Source organism: Cynoglossus semilaevis, chromosome 14, assembly GCF_000523025.1.
Source record: "Cynoglossus semilaevis isolate Cse_v1.0 chromosome 14, Cse_v1.0, whole genome shotgun sequence".
Lineage (NCBI taxonomy): Eukaryota > Metazoa > Chordata > Actinopteri > Pleuronectiformes > Cynoglossidae > Cynoglossus > Cynoglossus semilaevis.
This window is the reverse complement of record NC_024320.1, coordinates 8,444,308-8,460,735: the sequence shown is the minus strand read 5'-3', so window position 1 is coordinate 8,460,735 and position 16,428 is coordinate 8,444,308. Positions and strand designations below refer to the sequence as shown.

At 39.5% G+C, this 16,428-nt stretch overlaps 1 protein-coding gene across 6 annotated transcripts in view; it reads right to left on the bottom strand.

Annotated features, from left to right (window-relative positions):
• The window catches only part of scn1lab (sodium channel, voltage-gated, type I like, alpha b), a 28,729-nt gene extending 13,322 nt beyond the window's left edge, over window positions 1–15,407 (bottom strand). Inside the window, exons 1-15 of one of the 6 annotated variants that reach the window (XM_008324840.3) lie at window positions 14,947–15,407; window positions 9,552–9,871; window positions 9,307–9,425; window positions 8,973–9,062; window positions 8,062–8,190; window positions 7,232–7,323; window positions 5,330–5,623; window positions 4,655–4,718; window positions 4,041–4,182; window positions 3,721–3,927; window positions 2,289–2,570; window positions 1,445–1,786; window positions 607–739; window positions 287–525; window positions 37–210 (exon numbers count right to left, since the gene is read on the bottom strand). In XM_008324840.3, the coding sequence (XP_008323062.1) occupies window positions 37–210; window positions 287–525; window positions 607–739; window positions 1,445–1,786; window positions 2,289–2,570; window positions 3,721–3,927; window positions 4,041–4,182; window positions 4,655–4,718; window positions 5,330–5,623; window positions 7,232–7,323; window positions 8,062–8,190; window positions 8,973–9,062; window positions 9,307–9,425; window positions 9,552–9,818 (2,574 nt within the window). In that variant the 5' untranslated portion in view covers window positions 9,819–9,871; window positions 14,947–15,407. Of the gene's footprint in view, window positions 1–36; window positions 211–286; window positions 526–606; window positions 740–1,444; window positions 1,787–2,288; window positions 2,571–3,720; window positions 3,928–4,040; window positions 4,183–4,654; window positions 4,719–5,329; window positions 5,624–6,898; window positions 6,991–7,231; window positions 7,324–8,061; window positions 8,191–8,972; window positions 9,063–9,306; window positions 9,426–9,551; window positions 9,872–13,818; window positions 14,485–14,946 lie in introns of those variants that run through there. The other 5 variants (XM_008324839.3, XM_008324835.3, XM_008324833.3 and 2 more) reach the window with 5 other exon arrangements.
• Window positions 15,408–16,428: the final 1,021 nt, after the last annotated feature.

The following is a 16,428-nucleotide window of genomic DNA, read 5'->3' as shown; positions in this document are numbered from 1 at the left end:
TGGGCATATTCATTTTGTATTTGTCTGTGATCTTACCAATCTAAAGGACCTGAGCACAGACAGGCCTTCCACATTAGACAGACCAAGCTCCATCAGGCTAAGACTGACAATGATGCCATCAAAGATGTTCCAGCCCTCCTGGAAGTAATAATAGGGATCTAGAGCGATGATCTTGAAACACATCTCTGCTGTGAAGATGCCTGTGAACACCTGAGGTTGATAATGACAGTGGTGAGAAGGACAGTCTTTCTTTTCCATTTAACTCAGTAATTTACAGTATGCTCACCAGGTTTCCCACAGTGAGCACAGTGTCAAACTCCTCGGTCATGGGGTAATGCTCCATGGCCATGAAGAGAGTGTTAAGAACGATGCAAATTGTGATGGCCAGATCCACAAATGGGTCCATCACCACCATATTGACAATTTCCTTTATTCTCAACCACGCTGGACAACAATCCCAGATCAGACAGGTATTGGCAAATCTGTACCAGCAGGGGGGGCACTTCTGTCTAGACTCTTCCAGTTCTGGAAAAAGAAGATAAGCACATTATATAAATATGCTGGGAAAGTGTTCATTATGGCCCAAATTATGCAGTTGGTTCAGACCTTCCATGGTATTGGTGAGAATACTAGCTGCACTCATGGCTCTCTGGCGGGCTCCAGGTTCATCCAGATAGTCCATGGACGGCTGAAGAAATCCTGACCGCCTTTTTCTCAGATCAGTATCTGTAGTCGTTCCCTGAGGGAGCACACAATAGAAAGAAAACATAACATTAGATTAATAAAAACAAAATAATGCATTTTTAAGGAAAGATCAGGTAGAATAAGATGAATATTGTGGCTAAAATTTGGTTTATTTTCTGTCAAACCTTTATCTCTCACATAACCTTTCCTACATGTTGTACTGTAAGAGCAGATGTATGTGGGATTTTCAACTCCTTTCATATATCTGGGCTTGTGTTTTGCTAATATTTAGCTTATTCACAATGTGTCAGGTACTGTTTGATATACTACAGGTCACTTTATCTGGTGTTAATAGGTGAGACTGCAGATTTTCATCTCAAACTATTTTGCAGAGGCATGCAACCCACTGAAAACTGGGTTGCAGGCCATTTCTGGGTTGTGACCCACAACCTACTTCTGGTCATGTTGTTAGAAATAACCAATATTATTCATTCCCAGTCTTACTATAATTTATATTTTTTTCTTTTGAGTTTTAGCTAAATTATGGCTCTACTATAATTTGTTTTTGCTATGTATGTGGCTGGAGTTAAAAAGTTGAGGGATATTGCTAATATTAACTGTAAACATTAACTATAAAGCAGATTGTATCTAAAGATTTGTGTGACCCATCTTTATTTTTGTTATTTTATAATGTTTTGAAAGAAAAATTAGGTGAATATTAGTTAAAAGAAGAGTGATGAAACAACGTGACATGAGTCACCTCAGGCAGCAGGAGACCTACAGGGGAGGTTGTGACTGAAGTTCCACCGACAAGGGACACCACACCATTGCAGTCCACAGAGCAGTGCATTTTTCCGTTGGCTGGCAGTATGACCCTCGGCACTCCCAGGCTGGTTTGGCTGACCACACTGCAGCGGCGCTCAACGCGACGTGGCAAAAATAAAGACCCACGTCGGCTGTCGCTTTCTTCAAAGGTGCTGTGCTCATCATCAGCAAAGTCGTTCTCCGAGCCCATGTCACGTGCCCGGCCACGGAAGCTAAAGAGGCTGGTGCGGCTGTTCCTTCGAGGAGATAGCAGGGATCCACGAATACTGAGCAACGACTGATACAAGAATACAAGAGAAACCAAACTGTTACATAAAACAAGTAAGAGTCACAAAATAGTAGAAGGCACAGACAATTGTTATATTGATAATATAAAATAATAATAATTTAGAAAACATTTTAGATTATTGTTAAAAAAATGTGAAAAAATAACCCAGTGAGGGACAGTGAGCTGAACAACGCGGCAGTGTCTAGTGAAAAAATTGGAGCTCAGTTGAGCACTCGTAACTCAGTGTTTCCTCGTATCACGAGGAAAATCTTGCAAAAGTTACTAACTTGTAACTTGGAAAACTATTCAATTCAAGTATTTCAAGTAGCTCGTATCTTGAAGTCCCACTGTATTTGTATAAAGTGGGCAGGCGGTTGTTATGTTTTTACCTTTTTCCCCAAAACAACTTCACCATGTAGAAAAAAAACATAAATACTATTCAGTTTTACTTCTATAAATATTTCTATACGTGGAGGACAGCTCATCTGCTGAAATGATGGGGTATTATCACCTGGTTGGGCGAAGAACAGCGCTTCTCATAAGAGAGCCGATTGGCATCAATAGAGAAGCGGAAGCTAGATCTTTTGATGCTGTCTTCAGACTCAGACTTGTGGAACTTCCGTCCTTCTCTCTCTTCCTCCTCCTCCCGCTGTTTCCTCTTCTTGCGCCTGTTGCGTCGCTCCTTGGCGCTTTTTGAGCTCAGCTTAGACGTCCCTGAGGATGACTCAGAGGTGGGGCCTCCTCGCCCGCTGTACTCTCCGCTCTCCGTGGCTGTAGCTGCTGCTGCAGCAACCTGCCAGCCAATAAGAGCACAAGCACAGTTGTTGTTATGGTAACCCATGCTTGTCTCGAAGGCTCTGGGGTGAATGGAGCAGTGGAGAATGCCTGGCAGCTGGGAGCAGCAGTGGCAGCATGAAGAGCCAATTCAGCCAAAGAAGCATTCTAAAAATGGATCCCTGTTTTCCAAATCCTTAAATATCTTGTATACATTTTTTGTGACAAGCAACATGTTGACATTAGTGATTTACAGTGCTTCTCAACTACCATAAAAGCTTATGCAGAGTTTGTTCTATCAGTGTGGAGGGCGAACGACATCAACTCAAACTGATTTTGTCACAATAAATATGACTACTTAAAGTATAGAAAAATAACTGCAAAATATTTAGCATAGCAATTAACTGCACCATAACATGTAATGGGTCCAGAACCTAAAATTCATATAACTCCTCTTCAGTCTGTAGGTGGTGCTAAATACACTGAGAATTCTGTTTTATCATTCACATATACTGGTATAATGTTGTATTTAAATATAATCCTGAAAACCTTTTTTGCGAATAATTAGATATAACTTTCTGGATCAGTATCACCTAGTTGCCAGATCCAAATTAGCCAAAGTGTATCCTGTGTAGTATATTTTTATATCCTGGAACCTGTTTGGACTAAATGAAATCTTACTCAAAGGGATTGGTTAATTCTGTGTCAACCTTTATTCATGACAAATGTCCTGGTTTAATATCAAATGGTCTCACAAATATAACTTTTCTGTTGTCAGAACATAGTATTGGATCATTCATTGTAAGGGTAAATGTAACGCAGAATCTTTGTTAATGACTATTTTCATATCTTTATCATTATCCCCTCTTTTACACTACTGTTTGTAAATTATTTCCAAATTAGCTGAATTTGACATGTAGGTCAAATATGTACTTGTCCTGCAGTGAATTAGTCAGTTGTCCAAGCAACGTCACTAGTCCACCAAGTCATCCTTGTTAGACGCCAAGAGCTTATCTTAACCACTTGTCTTAAAATCAAATTGAAAATCAGCACTACATCACATCTCATCTGTGTCATCACATATTAAATCTGCTTCAATAATCTTCACATTACCTTCCGTGATGAATGTTACCTTTATTTTAAAAAAGAGAAAAGAAAAACAAACCTACCTGAGCCTCCTCTTGCTGTCTCTTCAGCTGCTCCAACATGGCCTGGAACTCCTCCTCCTTCTGCTGAGCCTCCTCGATGGTCGCCTGGTTCTGCTCTTCATAAGCCATGGCAACAACGGCTAAGATCAGGTTTACTAAATAAAAGGAGCCAAGGAAGATCACCAGCACAAAGAAGATCATGTATGGTTTCCCTGCAGCTCGCAGAGTCTGAAGAATCCAGGACAGGAAAAGACAGGAGAGACAAGTCCAGTGAGAAATGTTGGCTTATCTGCTGCCACTTCCTGTAAAAGTCCCTGTAATTTAACGTGTGTCTTGCCAACCTGCTGGTATAGATTCTCCCAGTAGTCCTGGGTCATGAGCCGAAACAGAGAGAGAAAGGCCCAGCTGAAGGTGTCAAAGCTTGTGTAGCCGTAGTCTGGATTGCGACCAGCCTTGATACATGAAAAGCCCTCTGGGCAGAGCCTGCCAGGTTGACCCACAAATAATACAGTTTATATTGTTTACAAAAATGTTTAAAAGTTCTAACAACAACAAAGAGATTACCAAAGTTCCCATTTTTTTCAAGGATAATTATAGATGAAAATATGTCTTGTAATTAATACATTGCTTTCTTCTGCAAATCAATTGAAATTGTAAAAGGATTAAGTTTTTTGTGAACAGAAAAAGTCATTAAACATTGTATTAGTTTGACCCATATCTAACACATGACAATATAATGTGGTTATCCTGATAAAACTTCAGACATGATCAGATTGACTACTCAGGGGCTCCTTTTGTTTTACAAATCAAAATTGCTACTAACACTGAGATGAATACTACTCAAATATCTATTATCACTAATAATGATGGATTTTGTGTGTAAAATAAATGACTAAATAAGTCTGTGCTTTAGCTGTGCCCTGTGTTTAATTGGCCACATACAGTTAAGTCTTACCCAGCGCCGCTGCCATTCCCACAGAGAAGAGCATCTTTATGGCCGGGGAGGTAATAGTAATTATCTAGAGGGAAGAAGAGACAGTGGGAAGTCACAGCCACTTCACATGAGTGAACTGAAATGGACAGAAAGGGAGAACTGAGAGGAAAGAAAATACATTTGAGGTATATGTTAATGCAGGTCAACGGAACACTCCCTGGACATTTGACAAGTGTGCTGTGCTTTTTTCTGCTTGGCTACTTAACTTAACATTGTAAAAGATGATGTAACTGTTCCTGGGAAAATGTTTTCTTCCTACAGCCGTGTGGTATCAACTATTGGTTTTTTAACAGTAAGTATTGCATGGTTGAAGGCCCCAGCTAGGTGTTACAGGCTTCTGAAGAGCTTAGGAGAAGCCTCATTTAGGAGCAAGTTTGATAATACAATTCTGTTTTCACTAACTGAGTGTACGTCAGAGATTTAAAAACTATGTTCGATTGTTAGACTTCGATGGTCAAACACCTGGTGCATATACTGTATCTACTTTTATCTACTATCTATCAGTGAATTACCCTCCTGCCACTCAGCTGAGCTATAGGAGGGTGTGAAATGATAGCAAAAGAAAGGGCTCAGAGGCCATTATCTGCATTTGTTATAGGGTGTTGCAATCACTACGGCCAATGTCTCTAGGCCTACCTTCATCACGCATGTACTCTGTCCAGTTGAAGGGGCTCTCAGACACATTCATTCCAAACACGGTGTTGAAATCCACTGTTGCGTTGATGATAAACATGCTATCATCCATTTCATTGCTGCTGCTGTTGCTGGCATTGCCGGCAACAGGCATGCGGACGCACTTCTGCCTCAGGTTGCCCATGAAGAGTTGGAGACCAATAAGGGCGAAGACACTGAGGCAGAACACGGTAAGGATCATCACATCCGACAGCTTTTTAACTGACTGGATCAAGGCGCCCACAATGGTTTTCAAGCCTATGGGTAAAAAAAGGGCAAAAGGAAAGGAGAAGGACATTGCAAACAGATCACAGCTGCTTTATGACTTTGTGACAGTCAATGTTGTAAAAGCAGGAAGCTTGTAAGATAACAGCAGCAAGCAGCTGTGGCGATCTGCAGAGCAGGCTCCTGTATGACCAGTTTGTTGTCATATAGGAACTGAGCTGACACGGATCACAGCTAATCATGAAGAATCTACTGTATGACAGACAATAATGGAACTCTGAACACTGTGGTGCTGTTAGGCACTGAAAATATATGATCAGGTGTTTGTGTTGGAATGTCTTGTTCTTGTTTTCTTGTAAGAGTGACTATTAAACTGAGCTCTCTTTTTGTGCAATTACAAAGACAAGCACAAATCAAAGACTTGACATTGTGATATATATACTAATACCTAAGCCCAAATAGTCAACTTAACTTAACATGTCATAAATGGGGACACTATCACCTCAGCAAAGGCAGTCCATGGCATGTGGGAGGAGAAATGAAAAAATTGGACTGATACCTAAGTTGCAGTATCATTCATAAAAAGGACATAAAATGTTGTATCAAGCCATCCATACTCAAAAGTCAAAAATCTTGCTTGACACAGTGGGACCAACAATTGTGTTAAAAAGTCCACAACACAGTGATTGGCTACTTTGAACTAGGCTTTGCAATGCACCAAAAAGAAGAGCTCCACATATCTGAACAGGGTCTTTACCTCAGTGTAAGCAATTGAGCCAGGTGTCCCAACATAAAGAGCCAATAATAATTTGTTATTATACAAAAAAAAATCAGTGTTGTGTAAGTTTGTGATGTGAATATTGTTATTGTGTAAAGGCCACATCCCAGCCTCAAGTGATCGTTATCACTATTTCCTGAACAGAAACCCACAACATTGAACAGGACATGCAAAGGAGAACACACAGAGGAGAACCCTACACACAGATGTGTGCTTGTCACCAGAAAAATCGGCTTTAGCAATGTCTCATGCAGAAAAGAAACGGTGCACAAAGAGCTACTTGTGAAGCTCCCAAGGCAAGAATAGATTTCAGCCATAAAGAATTCTGCCTTAAAGGAAGTGTCTAAAAGCTCTGAATCTTGTTAGATTCCAGCTTTTACTGGCAGCATGAGGGATGGTGAAGAATATCAAACTCAGCTAAAGTAAGATGAGCTGAGAGAAGGTGTGGAAAGGGGAGAAGGTTGGCTCAGATGTAAGTGAAATGCTGGGTAGCCTTCAGCATTTCCTAAGAACCTCGGTGGCTATCTCACCTGGGATGACTGATATAGTTTTCAAGGCTCGCAGAACCCTGAAGGTTCGCAGTGCTGAGACATTGCCCAGGTCCACAAACTCTGTGACATATCTGTAAGGGAAGGAAGGGAAGAAGGAAGAGGAGGGACGGGATGGGGTAGATAGGGCATTTTGGGAAGGGAGTGCAGCACGCACACACGCACACCAACGCACACACACAAGTCAGGCGCACAAATACAAATACAAAATGAGGTTGGTGGGAGGGGGAGAGAAACAGAGAGGGGGGAAATGGCAAACAGTCACACACAGAGGACACATGGCAGAGTGTTGGCGGCAGCCACAGGCAGCCTTACCTGGTATAACTGAGATAGTTTTCAAAGCTCGCAATACTCTGAATGTGCGCAGAGCTGAAACATTGCCTAGGTTTACAAACTCTGTTATATACCTGCAGGATCAAATGGACAGTTACTACAGCATTGTACAGGCACAGAGGAGCCACACACACAGACATACCTAACAAATCAAAACTCAAATATCAAAACGCTCTACAAAAAAGACCATCACCGGGACTGGTACTGAACCCAGTACCCCGAGGGATACCTGTTCGTATCAATTAAACCAGAGCTAATCAAGTAAAAAGTAAAAAGTGCCATGATGACTTCCTTCACGGAAAAGAAACATCACAAATCCTGCACAGCATAAGGGAGACTGCCCAATCAGCGCAAGCTTCCCAAGAGGTTTCTGAGAGTGGGAACTTTACTGCAAATGTACGGTGTTTTATGGTTTCAAATTGAATGTTCAGTTGTTAGTGCTTGTTAACTGAGCAGGCCTGTTGCTATTAGTGGCTATAAGTACAGGGACAATGAAAACTGACCACCAGTGCATCCCAAACCACATTTTAACTACTGATATAATAACATTGTAAATTAATAATGATATTCAAACAACAAAAATCATCGTCATCAGGCATTTCAAGTCACTGAGAGATGAGACTGTTTCTCATATCCTTTACAGAGGAAAGCTCAGATTTCTATCCATTCTCTCTGAACAACTCTCTGTCCTCTTCTTACATTTCCTGTAACTTAATAAACTGCTGGCCTGTTGGACATTTAACATATTTGGCATCTTAATCACTGTCAGATTGTGAAAAGCTAATCCTGGCCATGTTTGTCAGAATACTTACGCCATAAGAATAACACTAAAATCCAGCCAGTTCCAAGGGTCTCGAAGAAAAGTGAACTTTCCCACACAGAAGCCCCTGGCCAGGATTTTTATAAGTGACTCAAACGTGTAAATTCCAGTGAATGTGTACCTAAAGGAGGTATGAGAGGGAGGGAGAGATGAGGGGCAAAAAGACACAGACAATCTTTGTAATACATAGATTTGTAAAGTCAAACATTTTGTCTACGCATCTAGATGTTAGCTAACATTTATTCCAATAATTCCAATAATAATAATAATATGGTGTTTCAGGCTTGCCTTAGCTCAGTAGGTACTAGGGATGACACATAAGAAATATCTGTAGCTCATCCAATCCAAAATAGATCTGAAGTAATGGTAGATCATGAGCAACTTAAATAACGTAAATAAATACAATTACAATTATAATATTAACTATAACTATAGTACCAGTACTATAGTTATAGTAGTGACTATGTACTGTAAGAACTGAATCATGTTATGCCATAGAGCTACATGCATTTAATCACAATGATGTTGCCTGATCATTTGAAAGGTTGTAGTAGTAGGAAAGTGTTTTGTTTTTTTCCCATAGGAAACACTGCTACAGTGTATCATAAATGTAGCTGAACGTCCGTGAAAACATATTTAGTCTGTTATTTGAGATCAGTTACAATTGAATGGAGTAAACAGCTTGAATTTATGCAGTATTGTAACAACACTGTGTTTAGACTAAAAACTGATATGTTTATCCCGTTATTATTTCCTACCAGTGAGGGTTTCGTAGTCAGAAACGATAAAGGAAAGTAAACCTGAATGTGAGTCAGTGGAATAGAAGACTCTTAAGGCAGTACCGACTGAACTTCTACATCACTTTTCTCTTTTGTCTCAGAACATAAAGAGCAGAGAACTTACTCTACATTCTTGGCCCAGTCCGGGGGATTACTGAGGGTCATGAAAGCACAGTTGGTCAGGATGGTGAACATGATCAACACACTGAACATTGTAAGAATATTTAAGTTAAGGAATATATTGGAGCATTTCATACATGGTATGTTGTTTGTTTGGTAGTATTATCAATGTAAACAGTTGATCTTAAACTTTCTTTTTTCATGTGTATGTAAACAACGCCCATATTTAGACCTTTAGGAAGTTGGTGTCTCTAACATTGTTTCATTTAAACCAACATTTGCATGTTGTCACCACAAATCTATCAAAGTTACAACAATATCAAACACTGAAAGGATATGAGTGTACCAAAACTCGGATAGCTATCCTTCTCAGAGGGTTGAAAGGGCTTAAGATGTACAAGGCAGGGGTGGCGTTAAAACGGAAGATTACCTTCCCACGATTCAATACTATGAAGGTCTAAAAGAGAGAAACAGAATACAAATCTGTCATACACAAAAGCAGTAGGTGTGGCTGTATATATTAAAACACCACAATTAGGTGAAAAACATTAAAGTGTCATCAAAAATAGCAAAACAATCCAACCTTCTGATTGCTGTAGTAGGTGTCCATGTCCTCCAGAGGTGTGGACACCAACTTGGGAGGGATATCCCCATAGATGAAGGGCAAAGATTTCCCTGCCTCCAAGTCACTGTTGGGCTTTGGGCCATTTTCATCGTCGCTGTCACTGCGTCGGTCTGCCTTTGGTCTCTTGGCCGCTTCTTCTGCGATGCGCCTTTCAATGGCCGCCAGCGACTCAGGGACGAAGGGGTGGAAGCTGTCAGGTCCGGGCGGTACAAGCAGCTGTGCCATCTTGTCATCCTGCTTCTTTATAGGACAGTGAAGGGCTCAGCTGGGACAGGGAGCTGCATCAACAAGGAAAAGAGGCACCAAGTGTCAGAGGAGGAGAGGATAATTCTGGGAAAAGGTATGTAAAATATATTTATGTACACAGGTCATCTTATTTTCCAGTTTATGCTACAATTGTTACCAAGACACCATAAGCTGTATACAGTTTAGTGTTTGCTAGGAATGGCAGCATGCATATACAAATTCATACTCTACAAAGGTTGACCAACAACCAAACAAAATGAAGCTACAACAAGGTTTTTTTTATTGCTAATCAAATAGAAAACAAAATAAATTTAAACACTGATGAATTCTCAGGTAGTTGTTCAGTTAACTAAAAAAATGCTTGTATGGGATGAAACAAAAAATTGAAGGTCCAATTCTAAAACCACTGGCTCCTAAAAAAGATTGCAAAAAAGTATTTTGTTGAGATGTGTTTAAATGCCTGCAATACAAATGAAAATATAACAGTAACAGTATTCATCCAAGAAGTTAATAAAGTCACTAATAGTCCAAATATTGTTGTTATTGTCTATAAAGATGCTCCATCTTCAATATGTTGCGGATGATTATTTTGCACTTGCGATATAACAAGAACAAATGAATCGGAATAATGAATAGATGCTCTGCCTTAGTGATTTATAGTAACACACTCGACTAGAGACACGACAAACACATCCTCATCATCTACAAGTAATTAAGTCTTTATTCACAGCATAAACACTGGACTAGAATGAGTGTTACCTGGAATAAGATATTCCACAGTAATAAGACGGAGAATTATGTGATTGCTAAACAGCGTGGGAACAATGACACACTGAACATTATGGAAGAGCATGGCGTGTGCCTAAGTGTTTGCATGCTCTACACCTTTTGTCGTTAAAGCTCTGTCATTCTTGCAAGCGGTCAAAGAGTCTGGTTCTAGATTCCCATTCCTAACAACAATGCTTCAATACCATTGTTGAATTATTAAACTCTGTCCCTCGCCATCTGGCAGTGACTGAAGGCATCAACCTTGACTTACACATACGTTTCCTCACTTTGTTAAACAACATGTAACAAATGATGTTCATCCGGCCATTTAGTCAATATCGGAACAGGTATCTGATCTTCACATTGGAGTTAAAACAGTTTTCAAAATGTGAGGATTGCTTCCCCTGGGGGACACCAGAGCACTTCAGGGGAGGCATGCAAGACGAAAAATAAAGGTGGGTGAGGGACCTAGGCATGCTAACATACATGTGAAGGGACATATGGACATAGAAAAATTGACTAATTTTATTATTTAATATTTAATGTAAATTAATGTTTCGACGGGCCACCAAGCTTTTCAGTTTACTTAGCTCCTTAGCTACTTAGCTACAGCAATAAACAAATATATCACAATAATAAATTATTTTCATATCACTAAAATGTGATATTTAGTAATCAATGATGACAACTAAAATTATGGGAGATGGTATGTAGACCACACATAAGGTTGCCTGTAGTCATATAGCCTGTTAAATGTAAAAATAACTCACAAAGACAGCTGTACTGTAAAACTGAGCAGAATGGTAAGAAAAGAGTAAATGTGGAGTGTATGACGTCAAGAAGTGACTTCAGAAAAACAGCCAACAACAAATGAAATAAAAAGCACTCGATTTCTAAAGGCACAAAGCTCTCTCTCTTGTCTTTGGACTCCTATCCCGACGGTCTATTTATTGCTCAGCTCTTGCTAAGAGGGAGAGTCAGCAGTATTGCACAATCACTTAGTCATTGTCTTTACATAAATGTTATTTATTCCTTCCCCATCAATCATCAATATCAGCGATGTCAGATTTTTCACTTCAACTCTTCTGCTCTATCAGATTTTATACCCAGGAGCCACTCTCCTTTCTCACAGGAAATAGAAGAAAACAACATGCTCCCCCAAAACCCTGGTGAGTCATTAAAAGCAAATCCTCAGTACATTCCCATCTCCAGTGTCCCATTGGTGGGTTTTGTGTCACCAGAGACACTGCACCAGCCCAGGATAAATCCCAACAGCAAATTTTCAAATAATGTCTCCCTCACTTATGAGTTTAACTTTACAACAGAGTCAATCAACCAACATATACAATAGCTTTATAAAATATGTCTCTTGTGTGACCATTTGGAAGTCGGACAATGGGTTAAGAAAGGGAAGTAAACTTTCTCATCCATTTTCCATAGCACACACAACACAACCCAGTTGTAGCAGCCATAACCCATCCAATCAGATAACTATGCCTAAATGCCTAAATTAAATTTGCATGACGTATTGTAAACAGGGACACTATCACCTCAGCAGTGACAGCCCATGGCATACTGGAGAAGAACCAAAGGTATTAGGTTCATATTGGTACCAGCAGATACTCCAATTTGTAGTACCAGTACTGGACAAGAAGAAGAGCTCAACTTGTTGTTGAGTGAGCTCAACAAGAAGTTCAGCTCACTCATAAAGCTACATGCCATAAAAGAAAATATTTTGGTTTCTCCTAATGAGAGTTCAAGTTATCAAAAATGCAATGCAACAGTTGTCAACAATAACAATTTCAATGAAATAATTAATGCCTAAGGAAAGACATGTAAAGCAACAAATTAAGTTTGGATGTCGAATATATACACCCAACACGATCTCTTCTTCACAACAACATAACTCCTAAACACTGTTTTCCCCTTAAAATGTTCTACATATGAAACTGTTATGTTTCCCAATATCAGAAATATTTGAATATTTAATGTTCACAGTGTCCACATGCCAGTATGGCATACATAAGAACACTAAATTAATCACCCATTAACTTAAAGTGATTCCATATTTTTCAGGGTTTCAGTCTTCTAGAACTAATAGCTGACTCACTACTCAACAAGCCAGACAGCAGTGCAGTCGTCAGGTTTTTTTTTAAATTAAAAAGAAATATAATGACCTGTTGATTGAAAAGAACTGGTGTTCAATTTTCATCATTGGCTAACCAGAGCAGCTGTATTGGACCCATTTTCCGAAGCTGCTGCTTCAGGAGTAAACAACAGAACAGAAATGGTGGTGTTTAAAATGTAATTAATTAAACTAAAAAACAGTGCTACTTCTCATTGAGGAGCATGTTCTTAGATGTGTCTTATTGTTCTTTGTTACTTCAGGACGTCATCACTTCTGTTTAAAAAATTGACAACAGGCCATGGTTGCTGTCCGTGGTCCTGAAAGCTGCAACATTGGCTGTCTTAGCAATAGAGACAAAGCTGAAAGCAAAACAACGACCTTGAATTTTGTCTTTTACCAGATGTACTGATTTTGTGCTGTCATCAATTGTATTTTTCTATGTTTTGATGTAGCGCTTCAATCAGCAATGTATAATAATTATCTAACTTCTAACAGCTATAAACAATATAAACGTTTTTATAACATAAAAGGCACACAGTAATTGAATTTGAATTAAACCATTGTTTCAAAGGTCACTAGCATGTACGAGGGGTCTAAGCCGTGGTTCTGAAGGTTTAAGTTAGAAAACATCTCACTTATAGACAACTGGACAGCTCGTGCAAATCACCAAGACCACAGCAGAGACCAGGCGGCTGCATTTGACAAAACAACCAAGGCTGGTTAAAACTTGAGACACACCAGATGCTTTAAAAACTAAACAGTCACATTTGGTAGTAGGAGGTGCTGTACCTCAGTAGACAGTGCAGTTGTCTTACAAGTGCAGAGGTTTGGGTTTGATTCCAGATTTGTTGGGGTTAAGGTAAGGCACTTCAAGTTGACATTGGGATTTAAAAAGTGCTACATATGGTATAGACTATTTATTGGGTTTTGACTACAACCACCTGTAAAATCTAGGATAAGACAGAAGAACAATTTACTTTTAAAGTGTAGTTGAAATAACAGCAAAGATCTTAACAACTCTAATTACTATTTCTATGTAAATATCATATATTTCTTGGGTATCACAGATATAAAGCACGATACCTAAGTGAGTCGACGTTTCAGTAAAAGAGTCGACGAGGCCGTAGCTGCAGCTATGGCTGCCGTCGCCATGTTGATGTCTCCGCGTCATCCAGACAAGAAAGCGACACTTTTGCGTTTCATAGGCTCCTGACGAGCACTTGTATCACCACAAATCGTCTCAGTCTCTCCGGGACCAACAGCAAGAAAGGTGGCACCGACAACTCCCACGAGTTAAAAAAAAAACGTATCAACGACGACATCAGCACAGCCCAGCCGTCCAGCCGTTAAACGCTCCTTCAGACACCAATCACTCAATCCTCTTGGCACCAACGGAGCTCAGTCACCTGGTGACCGGGTAGAAGGCTTCCACCCTTCCCTAGAGAAACCAGTGCCTCGAAATGGCTGTGAGCAAATTCATGAGACGCGCTTCAAATTCATCTCAACAGTTTTCCATTCGTCTTTATTTCGATTTGTTTCAGGTTAAATATGCCTGGATACGATTTCATCGTCGCAACGTACAACATGTTATGTTGTCAGTGAAAGAAGTGCAGCGGCGTCTGGGCGTGCCCTGGGAGCCAGTCACCTCCACAGACAAGCATTTTACCAAAGACAGGATAAAATAGAACAATGTTTTGTTCTTCTATCATTCCTGCAGGTGGTTTATACATAGTAACACGAAAAAAGACGAGCGTCAAGACCCTTTCATATTTCTTATAGCCATGTTGCTTCGGGTCACGCAGTTAGAAATGCAAAGATATTATTGCTATACTTTGGACGTCACGACGTCGTCATTTTTATATAGATTTTTTATAATTAAAGAAAGACAATGTTTAAATGCTGATATTATCCTTTCAAATTCACATTATATTCGAGTTTTAATTTAAATAAAAAGAGAACAGACGTGAACGCTTACAAACACAAATTGGCTTTTTGTTTGACATTTTTAGAACAATATTTAAGTTGAAACGAATGTCACGCTCAATCGGCGACTGAATCACTTACTGGGGATATAAAACATTTGGTTATTTATCTCCATCCATGATTAACTAAAGGAGCATGTTTGTATTCGTATTAAGTGGTATGGATATCCGTTGAGTAACGGGTTTAAAGGAAAGACATAGAAGCCCCTCCAACTGCGTGCATACTCACCACCATCACGGTGGCCAGCAGGTGGGTGAGCTCGAAGGTAGATCCCACATCCGAGAAAAAAGAATATCCTCCTTTAAGTTACACCCTAGAAACCGTCGTCGACGTGTGTGACACAGTCTATAAAGGACTGACGTTTATTTAGCACTGCTTCGGTTGTTTTTATGTTAGCATTTTCTTCTCACTCTGCCCCCTTGCAGTCGCGCTTGACGCTGTGGAAAAAAAAAATCAATGCGCGCTTCCGGTCGGATCGGCGGGCGGAGAAATGAAATGAAACGTCCTGTAAGGGGCGACTGTGTGTGACACAAGATGGCCTGAAGGCAACATGTTGTTTTCAGGCTTCTCTCCCTTTGACGCGCAACATGTGATTAACAAAATTGTTTCGAGTATAAATAATTTAAAGAAAATAAATGTAATATCAAAATCACAAATTAGTTTGTTTAAATGTGTTAACCTGTTTGCGACACGACTGAAATTAATGCACTTGTTTTAGCAAAAGGTTAATGCTTTTTTTTATTAGTTAGCACAAACCGTCATGTGTAATTTACATTACTACATTTTCTAATAATCGAAACATATTTCTTCACAGAACATTGTAATATAAAGTTGGTGTTTCAACACAACAGACTCGGGCGTAGAGTTTAATGAAGAATCCATTAATTACATTTCTAGAGCCAAAAATGAAATATTCGCTAAATGTATGATTTTATGATTATTTTCTGAAATAGAGGTTGAGCTTGAGGTGACAGGAAGTAGACTGTTGCGTGCGCGCAAGCCACATTAAGGTGTCTACAAAAAGCAGCTCTGCTTTGTATGTCCAATTCTGCCACCTGCTGGTCAAATAGTGAAACAACGCTCTATGTCTGTAGTAAAATTCCGTCAAGTTTCCCCTTCAGTAAACTACACGAGCACAAACCACTGTCTGTGCATAAAAATTGAACAGAGCAATCTGTAGCCCTTCGTTTCAACTAGATTTATAACTTCACCAAACCCATGACATGGGCAATGTTTTCATTTTAATTCTTAGCATTAGCATAAAAACATTTGTGTCTGTGTAGGTTGTTGGTCATTTTATCAAAGCAATGAAGTCACCTGGACACCAGAGAGACCCAAACAGCCACTTGTATGCAACAATAGACTATAGTAAGCTCTTCAGTACAGGACTGAGCTGTTCCACTGCATCTACTCAGAGAATCGATTACTCAACAGAGGAGGACAATATTTTTCAGCTACGTACAATGTTGTCTGAATCTACTTCCTAGAAAACTCAAAAATGTAGAGAACAGTACAGAGAGAAAGCCAAAAGTTTAGAAAATAATGTTTAATATTAGCCACAAAACTGTTAACAGTCAGAGCTTTCATAATTAATTAATTAAAAGAGGTTGAAATTTGATTTGATTTGAAGATAAAGATATGAATAAAGCCTTTGATTAGCCCAATAGCTAAAAGTAAGCAACAAAAATAAGGCTAAGAGATAACCAAACA